General features: G+C 46.5%; 1 protein-coding gene across 1 annotated transcript in view; it reads right to left on the bottom strand.

Annotated features, from left to right (window-relative positions):
* Positions 1-2,850: 2,850 nt before the first annotated feature.
* The window catches only part of LOC121269329 (beta-crystallin B1-like), a 166,771-nt gene continuing 149,504 nt past the window's right edge, over positions 2,851-20,117 (bottom strand). Inside the window, exons 2-6 of the mRNA XM_041173880.1 lie at positions 19,385-19,476; positions 18,813-18,931; positions 15,154-15,286; positions 10,929-11,071; positions 2,851-3,019 (exon numbers count right to left, since the gene is read on the bottom strand). Coding sequence (XP_041029814.1) covers positions 2,851-3,019; positions 10,929-11,071; positions 15,154-15,286; positions 18,813-18,931; positions 19,385-19,476 — 656 coding nt within the window. The remainder of the gene's footprint in view (positions 3,020-10,928; positions 11,072-15,153; positions 15,287-18,812; positions 18,932-19,384; positions 19,477-20,117) is intronic.

Below are 20,117 nucleotides of genomic sequence, written 5' to 3'. Positions count from 1 at the left end.
CTCTCAGGGCTTTTTTAGCTCAACTTGATTCTCTTTCACTCTGTTATGCTCTGTTTTGATCTCCTTGGCTGTCTTGGACTCCATTTATCTCTCTTTGGCTCTGTTTGGCTCTGTTGGGCTATGTTTTGCTCTGTTTGGTTCTGTTTGGCTCTGTTTTGCTCTGTTTAACTCTGTTTCGCTCTGTTTCGCTCTGTTTGGCTCTATTCTGCTCTGTTTCGCTCTGTTTGCCTCGTATTGCTCTGTTTTGCTCTGTTTGGCTCTGTTTTGAATTGTTTGGCTCTGTTTGGCTCTGTTTGGCTCTGTTCCTATCTGTCTGGCTCTGCTTTCCTCTGTCTTGCACTGTTATGCTCTGTTCTGCTCTCTATGGCTCTCTATGGCTCTGCCAGGCTCTGTTAAGCTCTGTTTGGCTCTGTCCTGCTCTGCTTGGCTCTATTTGACTGTGTTTGCCAATGTTTTGCTCTGTTTGGCTCTGTTTTGCTCTGTTTGGCTCTGTTTCACTTTGTTTGCCTCTCTTCAGCTCTGTTTGGCTCTGTTCTTATCTGTCTGGCTCTGCTTTCCTCTGTCTTTCACTGTTATGTTCTGTTCTGCTCTCTATGGCTCTCTATGGCTCTGTTTGGCTCTGCCAGGCTCTGCCAGGCTCTGCTTTGCTCTGTTTGGCTCTGTTCTGCTCTCTATGGCTCTGCTTGGCTCTGTGTGACTCTGCCAGGGCCTGTTTAGGTCTATATGGCTCCCTTTCACTCTGTTTGGCTCTGTTTTGATCTGCTTGGCTCTCTTTGACTCTGTTTGGCTCTATTTGGCTATATTCTGCTCTGTTTGACTCTGTTAGTCTCTGTTTTGCTCTGTTAGTCTCAGTTTTGCTGTGTTTTGAATTGTTTGGCTCTGTTCTGCTCTGTTTGGCTCTGTTCTGATCTGTTTGGCTCTGCTTTCCTCTGTCTTGCTCTGTCATGCTCTGTTATGCTCTCTATGGCTCTGTTTGTCACTGTTAGGACATGTTTTGCTCTGGCTATGTTTTGATTTTTATGGGTCTCTTTTGCTCTCTTTTGTTCTTTATGGCTCTCTTTTGTTCTGCCTGGTCTTTGTTCTGTTTGACTCTGTTTGGCTCTGTTTAGCTCTGTTTGGCTCTGTTTGGTCTCTCTTTGCTCTGTTTGTCTCTGCTTGCCTCTGTTTGGCTCTGTTGTGCTCTCAATGGCTCTGTTTTGCTCTGCCTGGCTCTGTTGTGCTCTGTTTGGCTCTGTATGACTCTGTTCAGCACTGTTTTTCTCTGCCTGGCTCTGTTGTGCTCTGTTTGGCTCTGTATGACTCTGTTCAGCACTGTTTTTCTCTGCCTGGCTCTGTTGTGCTCTGTTTGGTTCTGTATGACTCTGTTCGGCACTGTTTTGCTCTGTTTGGCTCTGTTTGGCTGATTTGGCTTTGCACTGCTCTCTGTGGCTCTGTTTGACTATGCCAAGCTGTGTTTTGCTCTGGCTAGCTCTGTTCTGCTCCCTTTGGCCCTATTAGGCTATGTTTTACTCTGTTTGGCTTTGCTCCACCCTGTTTTGCTTTGTTTGACTCTGTTTTTCTCTGTTTGGCTCTGATCTGCTCTGCTTGGATCTGCTTGCCTCTGTCTTCATCTGTTTGGCTCTGTTCTGCTCTCTGTAGCTGTCTGTGGATCTGTCTGGCGCTGCCAGGCTCTGTTTAGCACTGCTCAGCACTGTTTCGCTCTGTTCAGCACTGTTTGGCTCTGTTGCACTCTGTTTGACTCTATTTGGCGCTGTAAGACTATATCTATCTCCGGCTCAGTTTGGCTCTGTTTTGAACTGTTTGGCTCTGTTCTGCTCTCTGTCGCTCTGTTTGGATCCGTTTGAATCTGTCAGGATATGTGGAGCTCTGTTTGGTTCTCTTTTGATCCATTTGTCTCTGTTTTGCTCTGTTTTGATCCATTTGTCTCTGTTTTGCTCTGTTTTGATCCATTTGTCTCTGTTTTGCTCTGTTTTGATCCATTTGTCTCTGTTTTGCTCTGTTTTGATCTATTTGTCTCTGTTTTGCTCTGTTTTGATCTATTTGTCTCTGTTTTGCTATGTTAGGCTTTGTTTTGCTCTGTTTGAATCTGTTTGGCAATGCACACTGACCCCATGTCACCAGCTGTCACCAGCTCTGTACATGTCCAGGGAGTGGTCACTCTCCGCACTGACCCCATCGTCCAGTCTACCCAAAAACCAGCGCATATCTGGATGTTTTTTAAAACACTCTTTATTTCAGAATAAACTGGTACGTTACATTTCAAACCATCACCGGCCGTGATAACCTGACATCAAGTAGCAGTCAGATGCTTCCAGAAGATTCTGTGTGTTTCTCCCGTGTCTTGTCCAGGGACTCAGCCACCAGCTCTCGTCCAAGGGAGGTCAGGTTCCCATCATCTCATCCGCTAGCTCCTCATCCCAGATCCCAGAGTCTGCTCCCTCAGACCATACCCCTTCCTGAGACCCACCCATACCCCCTCCCCCTCCCTGGGACACCTTCCATAGCCCCTCCCCCTCCCCAAGACCCTGTCCATGCCCCCTCCCCCTCCCCCTCCCTTAGACCCTCTCCATAACCCCTGATGCCCCCTAAGACCCTGTGTTCCCTCCCCTTCCCTTCCCTTTTCCCTGCCTATGCCCTCTCCCTGGGTCCATGACCCCATTACTAATTGGCTGGTGATTGATAGGAGCCTGTTATCCCCTGAAGCTCGCCCCACCCTCGCCGAACACAGCAGTGACCCCCCCCTCTGCTCCCCTAGTGATCCATTTCCAACCAGTGTCCCTGTGACCTGATGTCTCTGAACCCAGAGCCCTGGTCATCAGTGCCCCCGCCCCCCCCCATACCCGGTGCTGACTAGTTGGTGCTGGTAAAGCACCCTTGGGTGTTCCATTGCTGGTCCCGAATTCGGCGCATTGACTGGATATGGGGTTGGTGAGCTCCCCATTCATTCCAATGCCGGTACTCGCCCTTCTCCAGGAGGAACTGGTAGCCACGATAACCGGGGTATTCATACCCCACCCACCTACCAGGAGAGAGAGGGAGAGACTTAGTGAGCCTGAGGTTAAACGATGAGCCTCTTGTGAATAGTCACCAGTTTGAGGATTTCCACTGGTCTGACAGAGTCAGGCTGGGTTGGTGAGGAATAATCTCACAGTCAAACCTGGAGGGATTACAGGAACCTGGGTGGGAATGTCCATGGATGTGATTAACATGGGATCACAGAAGGAGTTGGACCAAGTAACTCAGTGGATAGAGTGCCACACCACAGACTTCGGAACAAAGATAGACCTCATGGAATCAAAGGTTCAGGAGCAACATGGACAGGAAGTTGGCTTTTTCTAATTCATTCCTGGGATGTGGGCTTCGCTGGCTGCACCCAGCTTTTATTGCCCATCCCTTGCTGCCCTTGAGAAGGTGGTTGTGAGCTGGCATCCTGAACTGCTGCAGTTCAATCACCTGCCCTTCCCCAAGGAACCAACCTGTGTTCCCGGGGTCAATCGAGTGGTTAGGGTCTGGAATGCACTGTCTGAGGGTGTGGGGGAGACAGGGTCAATCGAGTGGTTAAGGTCTGGAATGCACTGTCTGAGAGTGTGGGGGAGACAGGGTCAATCGAGTGGTTAGGATCTGGAATGCACTGTCTGAGAGTGTGGGGGAGACAGGGTCAATCGAGTGGTTAAGGTCTGGAATGCACTGTCTGAGAGTGTGGGGGAGACAGGGTCTATGGAATTGTTAGGGTCTGGAATGCACTGAGAGTGTGGTGGAGACAGTGTCACTCGACTGGTTAGAACATAAGACCATGTGAACTAGGAGCAGGTGTGGGTAATTCAGCCCCTCGAGCCTGCCCTGCTATTCAATACCATCATGGCTGATCTCATTTCAGCCTCAACTCCAATTTCTTGCCCTCTCCCCATAAACTTTCACCCCCCATTTCTCATTAAAAATCTGTCCGTCTCCTCCTTAAATGTATTCAGGGTCCCGGCATCCACTGCTCTCTGAGGTAGTGAACTCCACAGATTCACCACCCTTTGAGAAAAGTAATTCCTCCTCCTCTCTGATTTAAATCTACCACCCCTTAGCCTAAAACTGTGGCCTCTCATTCTAGAATGCCCCACAAGGAGAAACATCCACTCCACGTCTACTCTGTCTATCCCCTTTAGCATCTTAAATACCTCAATTAGATCTCCTCTCATCCTTCTAAACTCTAGCGAGTACAGGCCTAAACTGCTCAATCTCTCCTCATAAGACAAGCCCCACATCTCTGGAATCAATCTAATGAACTGCCTCTGAACTACCTGCAAATGCAACTAAATTCTTCCTCAAGTAAGGGGACCAAAACCATGCACAGTTCTCCAGGTGCTGTCTCACCAATGCCTTGTAAAGTGGCAACAACACTTCCCTATTTTTATACACGATTCCTTTAGCAATAAATGACAAAATTCCATGTAGTCAGATTTCAACGTGGGCTGAAGAACTGGCAAGGGATTTGGGATGAGCTCAGGTGTTCCAATGGAAGGATAATAAACTGGGTTGACGCTTTGCAGTGAACCCAATCTCGCTCTGACTGTATCTGCAGGGCTACATTCTAATCCCATAATCTTCTCCCTAACCCTAACTCTAACGCTAATCCCATGTCCTTCTCCCTAACCCTAACTCTAACTTTAATCTCATGTCCTTCTCCCTAACCCTAACTCTAACTTTAATCCCATGTCCTTCTCCCGAACCCTAACGTTAACCCTAATCCCATGTCCTTCTCCCTAACCCTAACTCTAACCCTAATCCCATATCCTTCTCCCTAACCCTAAACCTAACTAGAATCCCATGTCCTTCTCCCAAACCCTAACTCTAACTCTAATCCCATGTCCTTCTCCCGAACCCTAACTCTAACCCTAATCCCATGTCCTTCTCCCTAAACCGAAACCTAACTATAATCCCATGTCCTTCTCCCTAACCCTAACTCTAACTGTAATCCCATGTCCTTCATCCTAACCCCAACCCTAACTATAATCCCATGTCCTTCTCCCTAACACTAACTTTAACTCGAATCCCATGTCCTTCTCCCTAACCTTAACCCTATCCTTAGCCCTAACACCAACACCGAACCTAACCCTAGCCCTAACCCTAACACTAACTCTAATCCCATGACATTCTCCTCAACCCTAACCCTAAACCTAACTATAATCCCATGTCCTTCTCCCTAACCCTAACTCTAAATTTAATCCCATGTCCTTCTCCCTAACACTAACCCTAACTATAATCCCATGTACTTCTCTCGAACCCTAACTCAAACTCTAGTCCCATGAGCTTCTCCCTAACCTTAACCCTATCCTTAGCCCTAAAACTATCACTGAACCTAACACTAACCCGAACACTGACCCTAACCCTAACCATAACCCTAACCCTAACCCTAACTCTTAACCTAACTCCAATCCCATGTACTTCTCCCTAAACTTAACACTATTGTTAGCCCTAACATTAAGACTGAACCTAACACAAACCCTAACAATGACCTTACCAAATCCTTACCCTGACCCTAAACCTAAGCCTAAAACCTAACATCGAACCCTAACCCAACTCTTAAAACTAACCCTAACCGTAACTCTAACACTAACACCTAATCCTAACCCTAACCCTAACCCTAATCCTAAGCCTACACCTAACTCTAATCCCATGTCCTTCTCCCTAACATTAACACTATCCCTAGCCCTAACAATAAAACTGAACCTAACACTAACCCTAACAATGATCCTAACCCTTACCCTGACCCTAAACCTAAACCTAAAACCTAACATCTAACCCTAACCCAACACTTAAACCTAACCCTAACCCAAACACTAACCCTAAACCTAACTCTAACAATAACACCTAATCTTAACCCTAACCCTAACCCCTGACCCTGACCCTAACCCTAACCCTAACCCTCACTCTAACAATAACACCTAATCTTAACCCTAACCCTAACCCCTGACCCTGACCCTAACCCTAACCCTAACCCTAACTTTAACCCTAACCCTAACCCTAACCCCAACCTTAACACTAACCCTAACCCTCACCCTAACCCTAACCCTAACACTAACACTAAACCTAAGCCTAACCCTAACCCTAACCCCTAACGCAAACCCTAACCCAATTTCTAACTCAAACACTAACCCTAACCATAACCCAATCCCTGACCCTAAGTCTAACTCTAACACCTATCCCTAACCCTAACCCTATCCCTAACCCTAACCCAATTTCTAACCCAAACACTAACCCTAACCCTAACCCAATCCCTGACCCTAAGTCTAACCCGAAACCTAGCCCTAACCCTAACCCTGACCCTAAGTCTAACACTAACCCTAACCCTAACTCTAGAACTAAACCTAACCCTAACACCTTAGCCCCTGTCTCCGGTCCATTTTTGGGGTATATGTTATCTGTTCCAGTTCAGTTGTTATCCTTTACAGTGTTACTGGACACAGGGGCAAGAGATAAGGGTCATGTTTAGGAGATCAGGATGGTGTTTAGGAGATAAGGGTGGTGTTTATGTGATAAAGGTGGTGTTTATAAGATAAGGGTGGTGTTTAGGAGATCAGGATGGTGTTTATAAGATAAGGATGGTGTTTATGTGATAAGGGTGGTGTTTATGTGATAAGGGTGGTGTTTATGTGATAAGGGTGGTGTTTATAAGATAAGGGTGGTTTTTATGTGATAAGGGTGGTGTTTATAAGATAAGGGTGGTGTTTATAAGATAAGGATGGTGTTTATAGGATAAGGGTGGTGTTTATAAGATAAGGATGGTGTTTATAAGATAAGGATGGTGTTTATGTGATAAGGGTGGTGTTTATAAGATAAGGGTGGTGTTTATAAGATAAGGATGGTGTTTATAAGATAAGGATGGTGTTTATGTGATAAGGATGGTGTTTATAAGATAAGGGTGGTGTTTATAAGATAAGGATGGTGTTTATGTGATAAGGGTGGTGTTTATAAGATAAGGATGGTGTTTAGGAGATCAGGATGGTGTTTATAAGATAAGGATGGTGTTTATGTGATAAGGGTGGTGTTTATAAGATAAGGATGGTGTTTAGGAGATCAGGATGGTGTTTATAAGATAAGGATGGTGTTTATAAGATAAGGATGGTGTTTATGTGATAAGGATGGTGTTTATAAGATAAGGATGGTGTTTATGTGATAAGGATGGTGTTTATAAGATAAGGATGGTGTTTATAAGATAAGGATGGTGTTTATGTGATAAGGATGGTGTTTATAAGATAAGGGTGGTGTTTATAAGATAAGGATGGTGTTTATAAGATAAGGATGGTGTTTATAAGATAAGGGTGGTGTTTATAAGATAAGGATGGTGTTTATAAGATAGGGTGGTGTTTATAAGATAAGAATGGTGTTTAGGAGATCAGGATGGTGTTTATAAGATAAGGATGGTGTTTATAAGATAAGGGTGGTGTTTATGTGATAAGGATGGTGTTTATAAGATAAGGGTGGTGTTTATAAGATAAGGATGGTGTTTATAAGATAAGGGTGGTGTTTATAAGATAAGGATGGTGTTTATAAGATAGGGATGGTGTTTATAAGATAAGGATGGTGTTTAGGAGATCAGGATGGTGTTTATAAGATAAGGATGGTGTTTATAAGATAAGGGTGGTGTTTATGTGATAAGGATGGTGTTTATAAGATAAGGGTGGTGTTTATAGGATAAGGGTGGTGTTTATGTGATAAGGATGGTGTTTATAAGATAAGGGTGGTGTTTATGTGATAAGGATGGTGTTTATAAGATAAGGATGGTGTTTATAAGATAAGGATGGTGTTTATGTGATAAGGATGGTGTTTATAAGATAAGGATGGTGTTTATAAGATAAGGATGGTGTTTATGTGATAAGGATGGTGTTTATAAGATAAGGGTGGTGTTTATAAGATAAGGATGGTGTTTATAAGATAAGGGTGGTGTTTATAAGATAAGGATGGTGTTTATAAGATAGGGATGGTGTTTATAAGATAAGGATGGTGTTTAGGAGATCAGGATGGTGTTTATAAGATAAGGATGGTGTTTATAAGATAAGGGTGGTGTTTATGTGATAAGGATGGTGTTTATAAGATAAGGGTGGTGTTTATGTGATAAGGGTGGTGTTTATGTGATAAGGGTGGTGTTTATAGGATAAGGGTGGTGTTTATGTGATAAGGATGGTGTTTATAAGATAAGGGTGGTGTTTATGTGATAAGGATGGTGTTTATGTGATAAGGATGGTGTTTATGTGATAAGGATGGTGTTTATGTGATAAGGGTGGTGTTTATGTGATAAGGATGGTGTTTATAAGATAAGGGTGGTGTTTATGTGATAAGGATGGTGTTTATGTGATAAGGATGGTGTTTATGTGATAAGGGTGGTGTTTATGTGATAAGGATGGTGTTTATAAGATAAGGGTGGTGTTTATGTGATAAGGATGGTGTTTATGTGATAAGGATGGTGTTTATGTGATAAGGGTGGTGTTTATGTGATAAGGGTGGTGTTTATAAGATAAGGGTGGTGTTTAGGAGATCAGGATGGTGTTTATGTGATAAGGATGGTGTTTATAAGATAAGGGTGGTGTTTATGTGATAAGGGTGGCGTTTATGTGATAAGGGTGGTGTTTAGGAGATCAGGATGCTGTATATAAGATAAGGGTGGTGTTTAGGTGATAAGGGTGGTATTTATAAGATAAGGGTGGTGTTTATGTAATAAGGGTGGTGTTTATAAGATAAGGATGGTGTTTATAAGATAAGGGTGGTGTTTAGGAGATCAGGATGGTGTTTATAAGATAAGGGTGGTGTTTATGTGATAAGGGTGGTGTTTATGTGATAAGCATGGTGTTTATGTGATAAGGGTGGTGTTTATGTGATAAGGATGGTGTTTATGTGATAAGGGTGGTGTTTATAAGATAAGGATGGTGTTTATAAGATAAGGGTGGTGTTTATGTGATAAGGGTGGTGTTTATGTGATAAGGATGGTGTTTATAAGATAAGGGTGGTGTTTATGTGATAAGGGTGGTGTTTATGTGATAAGGGTGGTGTTTATAAGATAAGGGTGTTGTTTAGGAGATCAGGATGGTGTTTATGTGATAAGGATGGTGTTTATAAGATAAGGGTGGTGTTTAGGAGATCAGGATGGTGTTTATGTGATAAGGGTGGTGTTTATGTGATAAGGGTGGTGTTTGGGAGATCAGGATGGTGTTTATAAGATAAGGGTGGTGTTTATAAGATAAGGGTGGTGTTTATAAGATAAGGGTGGTGTTTATGTGATAAGGGTGGTGTTTATGTGATAAGGGTGGTGTTTATAAGATAAGGGTAGTGTTTATACGATAAGGATGGTGTTTATGTGATAAGGGTGGTGTTTATAAGATAAGGGTGGTGTTTAGGAGATCAGGATGGTGTTTATGTGATAAGGGTGGTGTTTATGTGATAAGGGTGGTGTTTATGTGATAAGGGTGGTGTTTATGTGATAAGGGTGGTGTTTTATAAGATAAGGGTGGTGTTTAGGAGATAAGGGTGGTGTCTATAAGATAATGGTGGTGTTTATGTGATAAGGGTGGTGTTTATAAGATAAGGGTGGTGTTTAGGAGATCAGGATGGTGTTTATAAGATAAGGGTGGTGTTTATGTGATAAGGGTGGTGTTTATAAGATAAGGGTGGTGTTTATAAGATAAGGGTGGTGTTTATGTGATAAGGGTGGTATTTATAAGATAAGGGTGGTGCTTATGTGATACGGGTGGTGTTTATAAGATAAGGGTGGTGTTTATGTGATAAGGGTGGTGTTTATGTGATAAGGGTGGTGTTTATAAGATAAGGGTGGTGTTTATAAGATAAGGGTGGTGTTTATGTGATAAGGGTGGTGTTTATAAGATAAGGGTGGTGTTTATAAGATGAGGGTGGTGTTTATGTGATAAGGGTGGTGTTTATGTGATAAGGGTGGTGTTTATAAGATAAGGGTGGTGTTTATGTGATAAGGGTGGTGTTTATGTGATAAGGGTGGTGTTTATAAGATAAGGGTGGTGTTTATAAGATAAGGATGGTGTTTATAAGATAAGGGTGGTGTTTATGTGATAAGGGTGGTGTTTATGTGATAAGGATGGTGTTTATGTGATAAGGGTGGTGTTTATGTGATAAGGGTGGTGTTTATGTGATAAGGATGGTGTTTATGTGATAAGGGTGGTGTTTATGTGATAAGGGTGGTGTTTATGTGATAAGGATGGTGTTTAGGAGATAAGGGTGGTGTTTATGTGATAAGGGTGGTGTTTATAAGATAAGGGTGGTGTTTATAAGATAAGGGTGGTGTTTATAAGATAAGGGTGGTGTTTATGTGATAAGGATGGTGTTTAGGAGATCAGGATGGTGTTTATGTGATAAGGGTGGTGTTTATGTGATAAGGGTGGTGTTTATGTGATAAGGGTGGTGTTTATGTGATAAGGATGGTGTTTATAAGATAAGGGTGGTGTTTATAAGATAAGGGTGGTGTTTATGTGATAAGGGTGGTGTTTATGTGATAAGGATGGTGTTTATAAGATAAGGGTGGTGTTTATAAGATAAGGGTGGTGTTTATGTGATAAGGATGGTGTTTATGTGATAAGGATGGTGTTTATGTGATAAGGATGGTGTTTAGGAGATCAGGATGGTGTTTATGTGATAAGGGTGGTGTTTATGTGATAAGGGTGGTGTTTATGTGATAAGGGTGGTGTTTATGTGATAAGGGTGGTGTTTAGGAGATCAGGATGGTGTTTATAAGATAAGGGTGGTGTTTATGTGATTAGGGTGGTGTTTATAAGATAAGGGTGGTGTTTAGGAGATCAGGATGGTGTTTATGTGATAAGGATGGTGTTTATAAGATAAGGGTGGTGTTTATAAGATAAGGGTGGTGTTTATAAGATAAGGGTGGTGTTTAGGAGATCAGGATGGTGTTTAGTACTTACGTCCCACAGCTCACTGTAATGCTGCCCACTCGATTGGTAAATCCATAGGAATACAGACTCGGGACATCATCGTCAATAACCTCCATCTTTCGACCCTTAAATCCGGCTACCTCAAACAGGCAAATCTTGTGCTGACGAGGGTCCTGAGAGAAGGTGAGAAAATATTAACCTTTCACAGAATTCTCCATTATTAGAGTGAATGGTCGGTGCGTGTATCCAGTGTGTGAATGGCTAGTTTGTGATCCATTGTCTATCCAGTGTGTGAATGGTTAGTGTATGATCCAGCATCTATCCAGTGTGTGAATGGTTAGTGTGTAATCCAGTGTCGACCCAGTGTGTGAATGGTTAGTGTGTGATCCAGTGTCTATCCAGTGTGTGAGTGGTGAGTGGGTGATCCAGTGTCTATCCAATGTGTGAATGGCTAGTTTGTGATCCAGTGTCTACCCAGTGTGTGAATGGTTAGTGTGTGATCCAATGTCTATCCAGTGTGTGAAAGGTGAGTGGGTGATCCAGTGTCTATCCAGTGTGTGAATGGTTAGTGTGTGATCCAGTGTCTATCCAGTGTGTGAATGGTTAGTGGGTGATCCAGTGTCTATCCAATGTGTGAATGGCTATTTTGTGATCCAGTGTCCATCCAGTGTGTGAATGGTTAGTGTGTGATCCAGTGTATATCCAGTATGTGAATGGTTAGGTTGTGTATCAGTGTCTATCCAGTGCGTGAATAGTTAGTGTGTGATCCAGTGTCTATCCAGTCTGTGAGTGGTCAGTGTGTGATCCAGTGTCTATCCAGTGTGTGAATGGTTAGTGTGTGATCCGGTGCCTATCCATTGTGTGAATGGTAGGTGTGTGATCCAGTGTCTATCCAGTGTGTGAATGGTCAGTGTGTGATCCAATGTCTATCCAGTATGTGAATGGTTAGGTTGTGATCCAGTGTCTATCCAATGTGTGAATGGCTAGTTTGTGATCCAGTGTCTACCCAGTGTGTGAATGGTTAGTGTGTGTTCCAGTGTCTATCCAGTGTGTGAAAGGTTAGTGTTTGATCCAGTGTCTATCCAGTGTATGAATGGTTAGTGTGTGATCCAATGTATATCCAGTGTGTGAATGGTCAGTGTGTGATCCAGTGTCTATCCAGTATATGAATGGTCAGTGTGTGATCCAGTTTCTATCCAGTAGGTGAATGTTTAGGTTGTGAATCAGTGTCTATCCAGTGTGTGAATGGTTAGTGTGTGATCCAGTGTCTATCCAGTAAGTGAATGGTCAGTGTGTGATCCAGTTTCTATCCAGTAGGTGAATGTTTAGGTTGTGAATCAGTGTCTATCCAGTATGTGAATGGTCAGTGTGTGATCCAGTTTCTATCCAGTAGGTGAATGTTTAGGTTGTGAATCAGTGTCTATCCAGTATGTGAATGGTCAGTGTGTGATCCAGTTTCTATCCAGTAGGTGAATGTTTAGGTTGTGAATCAGTGTCTATTCAGTGTGTGAATGGTCAGTGTGTGATCCAGTACTTATCCAGTAAGTGAATGGTTAGTTTGTGAATCCAGTGTCTATCCAGTGTGTGAATGGTTAATGTGCGATCCAAAGTCTATCCAGTGTGTAAATGGTCAGTGTGTGATCCAGTGTCTATCCAGTGTGTGAATGATTAGTGTGCGATCCAAAGTCTATCCAGTGTGTGAATGGTTAATGTGTGATCCAGTGTCTATCCAGTATGTGAATGGTCAGTGTGTGATCCAGTTTCTATCCAGTAGGTGAATGTTTAGGTTGTGAATCAGTGTCTATCCAGTATGTGAATGGTCAGTGTGTGATCCAGTTTCTATCCAGTAGGTGAATGTTTAGGTTGTGAATCAGTGTCTATTCAGTGTGTGAATGGTCAGTGTGTGATCCAGTACTTATCCAGTAAGTGAATGGTTAGTTTGTGAATCCAGTGTCTATCCAGTGTGTGAATGGTTAATGTGCGATCCAAAGTCTATCCAGTGTGTAAATGGTCAGTGTGTGATCCAAAGTCTATCCAGTGTGTGAATGGTCAGTGTGTGATCCAGTGTCATCAAGTGTGTGAATGCTCAGTGTGCGATCCAGTGTCTATCCAGTGTGTGAATGCTAGTTTGTGATCTAGTGCCTATCCAGTATGTGAATGGATAGTGTGAGATCCAGTGTCTATCCAGTGTGTGAATGGTTAGTGTGTGATCCAGTGCCTATCCATTGTGTGAATGCTCAGTGTGTGATCCAGTGTCTATCCAGTGTGTGGAAGGTCAGTGTATGATCCAGTTTATATCCAGTATGTCAATGGTTAGTTTGTGATCCAGAGATAAAAACAAAAAAACTGCGGATGCTGGAAATCCAAAACAAAAACAAAAACAGAATTACCTGGAAAAACTCAGCAGGTCTGGCAACTCTTTCTTGGACTCGAGCTCAAGTTCTGTCGAAGGGTCATGAGGACTCGAAACGTCAACTCTTTTCTTCTCCGCCGATGCTGCCAGACCTGCTGAGTTTTTCCACGTAATTCTGAGTTGGTGATCCAGTGTCTATCCAGTGTGTGAATGGATAGTTTGTGGATCCAGTGTCTATCCAGTGTGGGAATGGTTAGTGTGTGGTCCAGTGTCTATCCAGTGTGTGAATGCTCAGTGTGTGATCCAGTGCCTATCCAGTGTGTGAATGCTCAGTATGTGATCCAGTGTCTATCCAGTGTGTGAATGGCTAGTTTGTGAACCAGTGACTATCCAGTGTGTGAATGGTTAGTGTGTGATCCAGTATCTATCCAGTATGTGAATGGTTACTGCATGATCCTGTGTCTATCCAGTGTGTGAATGGTAAGTGTGTGAATAACTGTCTATCCAGTGTGTGAATGTTTAGTGTGCGATCCAATGTCTATCCAGTGTGTGAATGGTTAGTGTGTGATCCAGTGTCTACCCAGTGCGTGAATGGCTAGTGTGTGATCCAGTGTCTATCCAGTGTGTGAATGTTTAGTGAGTGATCCAGTGTCCACCCAGTGCGTGAATGGTTAATGTGTGATCCAGTGTCTATCCAGTGTCTGAATGGTGTTATCTAGTGTGTAGGACCTTTAGGTGAGACTTCAGGGTGCTGGAGGGGGTGACAGAGATAAGGAGAGTTGTAGGGACTGGAGGAGGTTACAGAGATAGGGAGGGGTGTAGGGGCTGGAGGAGGTTACAGAGATAGGGAGGGGTGTAGGGGCTGGAGGAGGTTACAGAGATAGGGAGGGGTGTAGGGGCTGGAGGAGGCTACAGAGATAGGGAGGGTTGTAGGGGCTGCAGGAGGTTACAGAGATAGGGAGGGTTGTAGGGGCTGCAGGAGGTTACAGAGATAGGGAGTGTTGCAGGGTCTGGAGGAGGTTATAGAGATCGTGTGGATTGCAGGGTCTGGAGGAGGTTACAGAGTCATGAGCACAGCTATGCCTCTGAGACCGAGGAGGTGAATTATAAAATTAAGCTCAGTCTGGCTCCACTCTCGCTCAGCGAGCGCATGAGTGATGAATGTTTGAGACTGTGTCCCAGTTAGAATCAGGCGGTCGACGCCTGGATGATGGGACATTCACACAGGGTAGAGGGAGGGGGAGCAGCGGGGACTGCCTATTTACCCCAAGCCAAGTCCTGACCATTCAGAACAGGAATTCGGAGAAGCGGTGAGACGACTCAGGTCACCCTGAGGCCTGTGATGGTGAGTTCGAGCAAGCCCTTCACCTAAGACACTGAGCACAGGTTCAACGTGAAAATATGTTAATCCATGGGTAGAAATGTCAGGTTTTTTATGACCTGCTTTCTCAGAGTCAGACTGCTCCTCCCGGCGTTAACTGTGGACAATTATCTTAGCTTTCCACCCTCAACTAGACCCCCACCCCGTCTCCAAGCATCATCATCCCGTTGCCAACTTCCTTCAAAGCTGTTGCCTGGGACAGTCTCCTTCCTGATGTAGGATCCTCAAACTCTTCCTAACTCCACTTGCCAGCCCTGGGGCTAAGAGGTCCCAGTGTCCCTCTGCTGGAAATAGAGTGAGGAACTCCAAGGGACAGCTTCAACGCCAACATCAGGGTCAGCATTGGCCGCTGGGCAGGGAACAGATCATTCCTCCATGACACAAGCTGCTCCCACAAGACTGGGGGAAGATTTACCTGCCGGACCCTCAGGAATTGCAGAGAGCGGGATGAGCGGGAGAAGGGCCAGGGCCAGGGCGGGGGTTAACACACAAACAGCGCTTTCGAGCGGAGCAGTACATACCATACGGACGGGCCTGAATGACATGATGTACTCATTTCTAGAGCTGTTAGACCAGGAATCCCAACGAGGAAATTCCCCTTTCTCCAGGATGAACATTTCACCGGAAAAATTGCATTTGTCATAAACAACCCACCTGCAAGGAATTCCGGAATTAGATTCACGTCAGATCACTCGACGCTAACATCAGTTAAAGGGAGAGGAAACGTTGCTTACGTCAGCACCATCTCTCCAACTGTACATCGTTCCTGGAATCCCTCAACATCAGTGAAAGACCATCTCCCAATATCCCTCACCCCATCATCTTTCCTTATCCCTCAGCCCCACCATCTCCCCATATCCCTCAGCCCCACCATCTCCCCATATCCCCCACCCCATCATCTTTCCATATCCCTCAGCCCCACCATCTCCCAATATCCCCCACCCCATCATCTCTCCATATCCCTCACCCCCACCATCTCCCAATATCCCCCACCCCATCATCTTTCCATATCCCTCAGCCCCACCATCTCCCAATATCCCCCACCCCATCATCTTTCCATATCCCTCACCCCCACCATCTCCCAATATCCCCCACCCCATCATCTTTCCATATCCCTCACCCCCACCATCTCCCAATATCCCTCACCCCATCATCTTTCCATATCCCTCAGCCCCACCATCTCCCAATATCCCCCACCCCATCATCTTTCCATATCCCTCACCCCCACCATCTCCCAATATCCCCCACCCCATCATCTTTCCATATCCCTCACCCCCACCATCTCCCAATATCCCCCACCCCATCATCTGTCCATATCCCTCACCCCCACCGTCTCTCCATATCCCTCACCCCCACCATCTCCCAATATCCCCCACCCCATCATCTTTCCATACCCCTCACCCCCACCATCTCCCAATATCACCCACCCCATCATCTTTCCATATCCCTCACCCCCACCATCTCCCAATATCCCCCACCCCATCATCTTTCCATATCCCTCACCCCCACCATCTCCCCATATCCCTCACCCCCACCATCTCTCCATATCCCTCACCCCCACCATCTCTCCATATCCCTCACCCCCATCATCTCTCCATACCCCTCACCCCCATCATCTCTCCATATCCCTCACCCCACCATCTCTCCATATCCCTCACCCCCACCATCTTTCCATATCCCTCACCCCCACCTTCTCCCCATATCCCTCACCCCACCCTCTCTCCATAAGCCTCACCCCCACCATCTCTCCATATCCCTCACTCCCACCATCTCTCCATATCCCTCACCCCCACCATCTCTCCATATCCCTCAACCCCACCATCTTTCCATATCCCTCACCCCATCATCTTTCCATATCCCTCACCCCCACCTTCTCCCCATATCCCTCACCCCCACCTTCTCCCCATATCCCTCACCCCCACCATCTCTCCATATCCCTCACTCCCATCATCTCTCCATATCCCTCACCCCCATCATCTCTCCATAACCCTCACCCCCACCTTCTCCCCATATCCCTTACACCCACCATCTCTCCATATCCATCACCGCATCATCTCTCCATGTCCCTCACTCCCACCATCTCTCCATATCCCTCACTCCCACCATCTCTCCATATCCCTTACCCCCACCATCTCTCCATATCCCTCACTCCCATCATCTCTCCATATCCTCACTCCCACCATCTCTCCATATCCCTCACCCCACCTTCTCCCCATATCCCTCACCCCCACCATCTCTCCATATCCCTCACTCCCACCATCTCTCCATATCCCTCACTCCCATCATCTCTCCATATCCTCACTCCCACCATCTCTCCATATCCCTCACCCCCACCTTCTCCCCATATCCCCCACCCCACCTTCTCCCCATATCCCTCACCCCCACCATCTCTCCATATCCCTCACTCCCACCATCTCTCCATATCCCTCACTCCCATCATCTCTCCATATCCTTCACTCCCACCATCTCTCCATATCCCTCACCCCCACCTTCTCCCCATATCCCTCACCCCCACCTTCTCCCCATATCCCTCACCCCCATCATCTCTCCATATCCCTCACTCCCACCATCTCTCCATATCCCTCACCCCATCATCTCTCCATATCCCTCACTCCCACCATCTCTCCATATCCCTCACCCCCACCATCTCCCCATATCCCTCACCCGCACCATCTCTCCATATCCCTCACTCCCACCATCTCTCCATATCCCTTATCCCCATCATCTCTCCATATCCCTCAGTCCCACCATCTCTCCATATCCCTTATCCCTATCATCTCTCCATATCCCTCACCCCCACCATCTCTCCATATCCTTCACTCCCACCATCTCTCCATATCCCTTATCCCCATCATCTCTCCATATCCCTCACTCCCACCATCTCTCCATATCCCTTATCCCCACCATCTCTCCATATCCCTCACTCCCACCATCTCCCCATATCCCTCACCCCCACCATCTCTCCTCATCCCTCACCCCAACCATCTCTTCATATCCCTCACCCCAACCATCTTTCCATATCCCTCACTCCCACCATCTCTCCATATCCCTCACTCCCACCATCTCTCCATATCCCTCACCCCATCATCTTTCCATATCCCTCACCCCAACCTTCTCCCCATGCCCCTCAACCACACCTTCTCCCCATACCCCTCAATCCCACCTTCTCCCCATACCCCTCAATCCCACCTTCTCTCCATACCCCTCAATCCCACCTTCTCCCCATACCCCTCAATCCCACCTTCTCCCCATACCCCTCAATCTCACCTTCTCTCCAGACCCCTCAATCCCACCCTCTGCCCATATTCCTCAATCCCAACTTCTCCCCATACCCCTAAACCCCAAATTCTCCCCATTTCCCTCAACCCAACTTCTCCCCATACCCCTCAATCCCACCTTCCCCCATATCCCTCAAACCCACCTTCTCTCCGTACCCCTCAATCCCATCTTCCCCCATATCCCCCAATCTCACCAACTAGTGTTGCACTGTCAGAGGGTCTGTACTGAGGGAGTGCTGCACTGTCAGAGGGTCAGTACTGAGGGAGTGCCGCACTGTCGGAGGGTCAGTACTGAGGGAGTGCTGCACTGTCGGAGGGTCAGTACTGAGGGAGTGCTGCACTGTTGGAGGGTCAGTGCTGAGGGAGTGCCGCACTGTCGGAGGGTCAGTGCTGAGGGAGTGCCGCACAGTCGGAAGGTCAGTACTGAGGGAGTGCTGCACTGTCGGAGGGTCAGTGCTGAGGGAGTGCCGCACAGTCGGAAGGTCAGTGCTGAGGGAGTGCTGCACTGTCGGAGGGTCAGTACTGAGGGAGTGCAGCACTGTCAGAGGCTCAGTACTGAAGGGTTTAGCACAGTCGGTGGTGTCATCTTTTGAAATGGGTTTGAAAGGGTGAATTGGCCTGTGTCGGAGGTGGATTGTCTAATGGTCAGTGTGTTAATGGAGAGCAGGGAGTTTGGTGTCAGTCTGAGCGCCCATAGATATCAGTCAATCCCAATCATTCTAAACCCATCGCAACCCTGCACTCTGCTCTGTGCAGACTGCTCAGCTGTGGTTCTCTCTGAACTCCGGCTGCGCACCACATCCTCTGGGACATGTGGGTTTATTATCACCAGAAGCTCCATCTCCATCCCGACCCACACAGGTTCCAGCCCCACCCATTGACCAGAGGGAGAAGTTCCTTACGGTCCACAGTCGACTCTCATGGACCCGATCCTCTCGAATCCCATGTCACACACGTTCATGCACTCTCCGGTCACTTCCACACACCGGCCTTGGAAGTTCTCCTGCTCGAAGATTAACATCTGAGGAGGAACAAAGAGGACAGTGAAAGTCTGCAGATTACAGAGCAAGATCCAAACGCAACTCACTGTGTCTCAGACAGGCTCCAGCAGCTGAATGGGGCCTCCTCCTGTCCCTGTGTAACAGGCTCGAGGAGGGGGGGCTGAATGGGGCCTCCTCCTGTTCCTGTGTAACAGTCCGGAGGGGCTGAATGGTCTCGCCCAGCAGAGGCTTTAGTTATACACCCTAACCTCGTATGTGGAACTTGATCAAAATCTTTCTGAAGATCCAGATACACCACATCTACTGGTTCCCCTTTATCTATGGCACATGTCACATCCTCAAAACTCTCTAACAACTTTGACAGACCTGATTTCCCTGTTGTCTGCACATTGTTGACCCCGCACTATCTCACCAATAATTTCAAAGTCTCCCGTTCTGACATCCTGTGGAGTAGACGCTAACACTGGGCTCACCTTGTATGGGATCATTTCAGCCTGGGGGGTCTTCACTGGGACAGGTTTCCCATCAGTCTTGCTCTCTGTCTCAGCCATGGTTATACCTGGAGCTGAACGAAGAATATCATCAGGTTAGATGGAGCCGATCAAACAATCATTGTCTGGCTGAACGCAATAGGTTAGATCAGGGGTCATGGAGATTGGTGTTCCCCAGGGGTCAGTACTAGGAGCACTGTAGACAGAGGTGTTCCCCAAGGGTCAGTGCTAGGGGCACTGTAGACAGTGGTGTTCCCCAGGGGTCAGTGCTGGGAGCACTGTAGACAGTGGTGTTCCCCAGGGGTCAGTGTTAGGAGCACTGTAGACAGTGGTGTTCCCCAGGGGTCAGTGCTAGGAGCACTGTAGACAGTGGTGTACCCCAGGGGTCAGTGTTAGGAGCACTGTAGACAGTGGTGTTCCCCAGGGGTCAGTGCTAGGAGCACTATAGACAGTGGTGTTCCCCAGGGGTCAGTGTTAGGAGCACTGTAGACAGTGGTGTTCCCCAGGGGTCAGTGTAAGGAGCACTGTAGACAGTGGTGTTCCCCAGGGGTCAGTGCTAGGAGCACTATAGACAGTGGTGTTCCCCAGGGGTCAGTGCTAGGAGCACTGTAGACAGTGGTGTACCCCAGGGGTCAGTGTTAGGAGCACTGTAGACAGTGGTGTTCCCCAGGGGTCAGTGCTAGGAGCACTGTAGACAGTGGTGTTCCCCAGGGGT

Source organism: Carcharodon carcharias, chromosome 24, assembly GCF_017639515.1.
Source record: "Carcharodon carcharias isolate sCarCar2 chromosome 24, sCarCar2.pri, whole genome shotgun sequence".
Lineage (NCBI taxonomy): Eukaryota > Metazoa > Chordata > Chondrichthyes > Lamniformes > Lamnidae > Carcharodon > Carcharodon carcharias.
The sequence above is the reverse complement of the archived record's forward strand: the minus strand, read 5'-3'. Positions and strand labels throughout refer to the sequence as shown.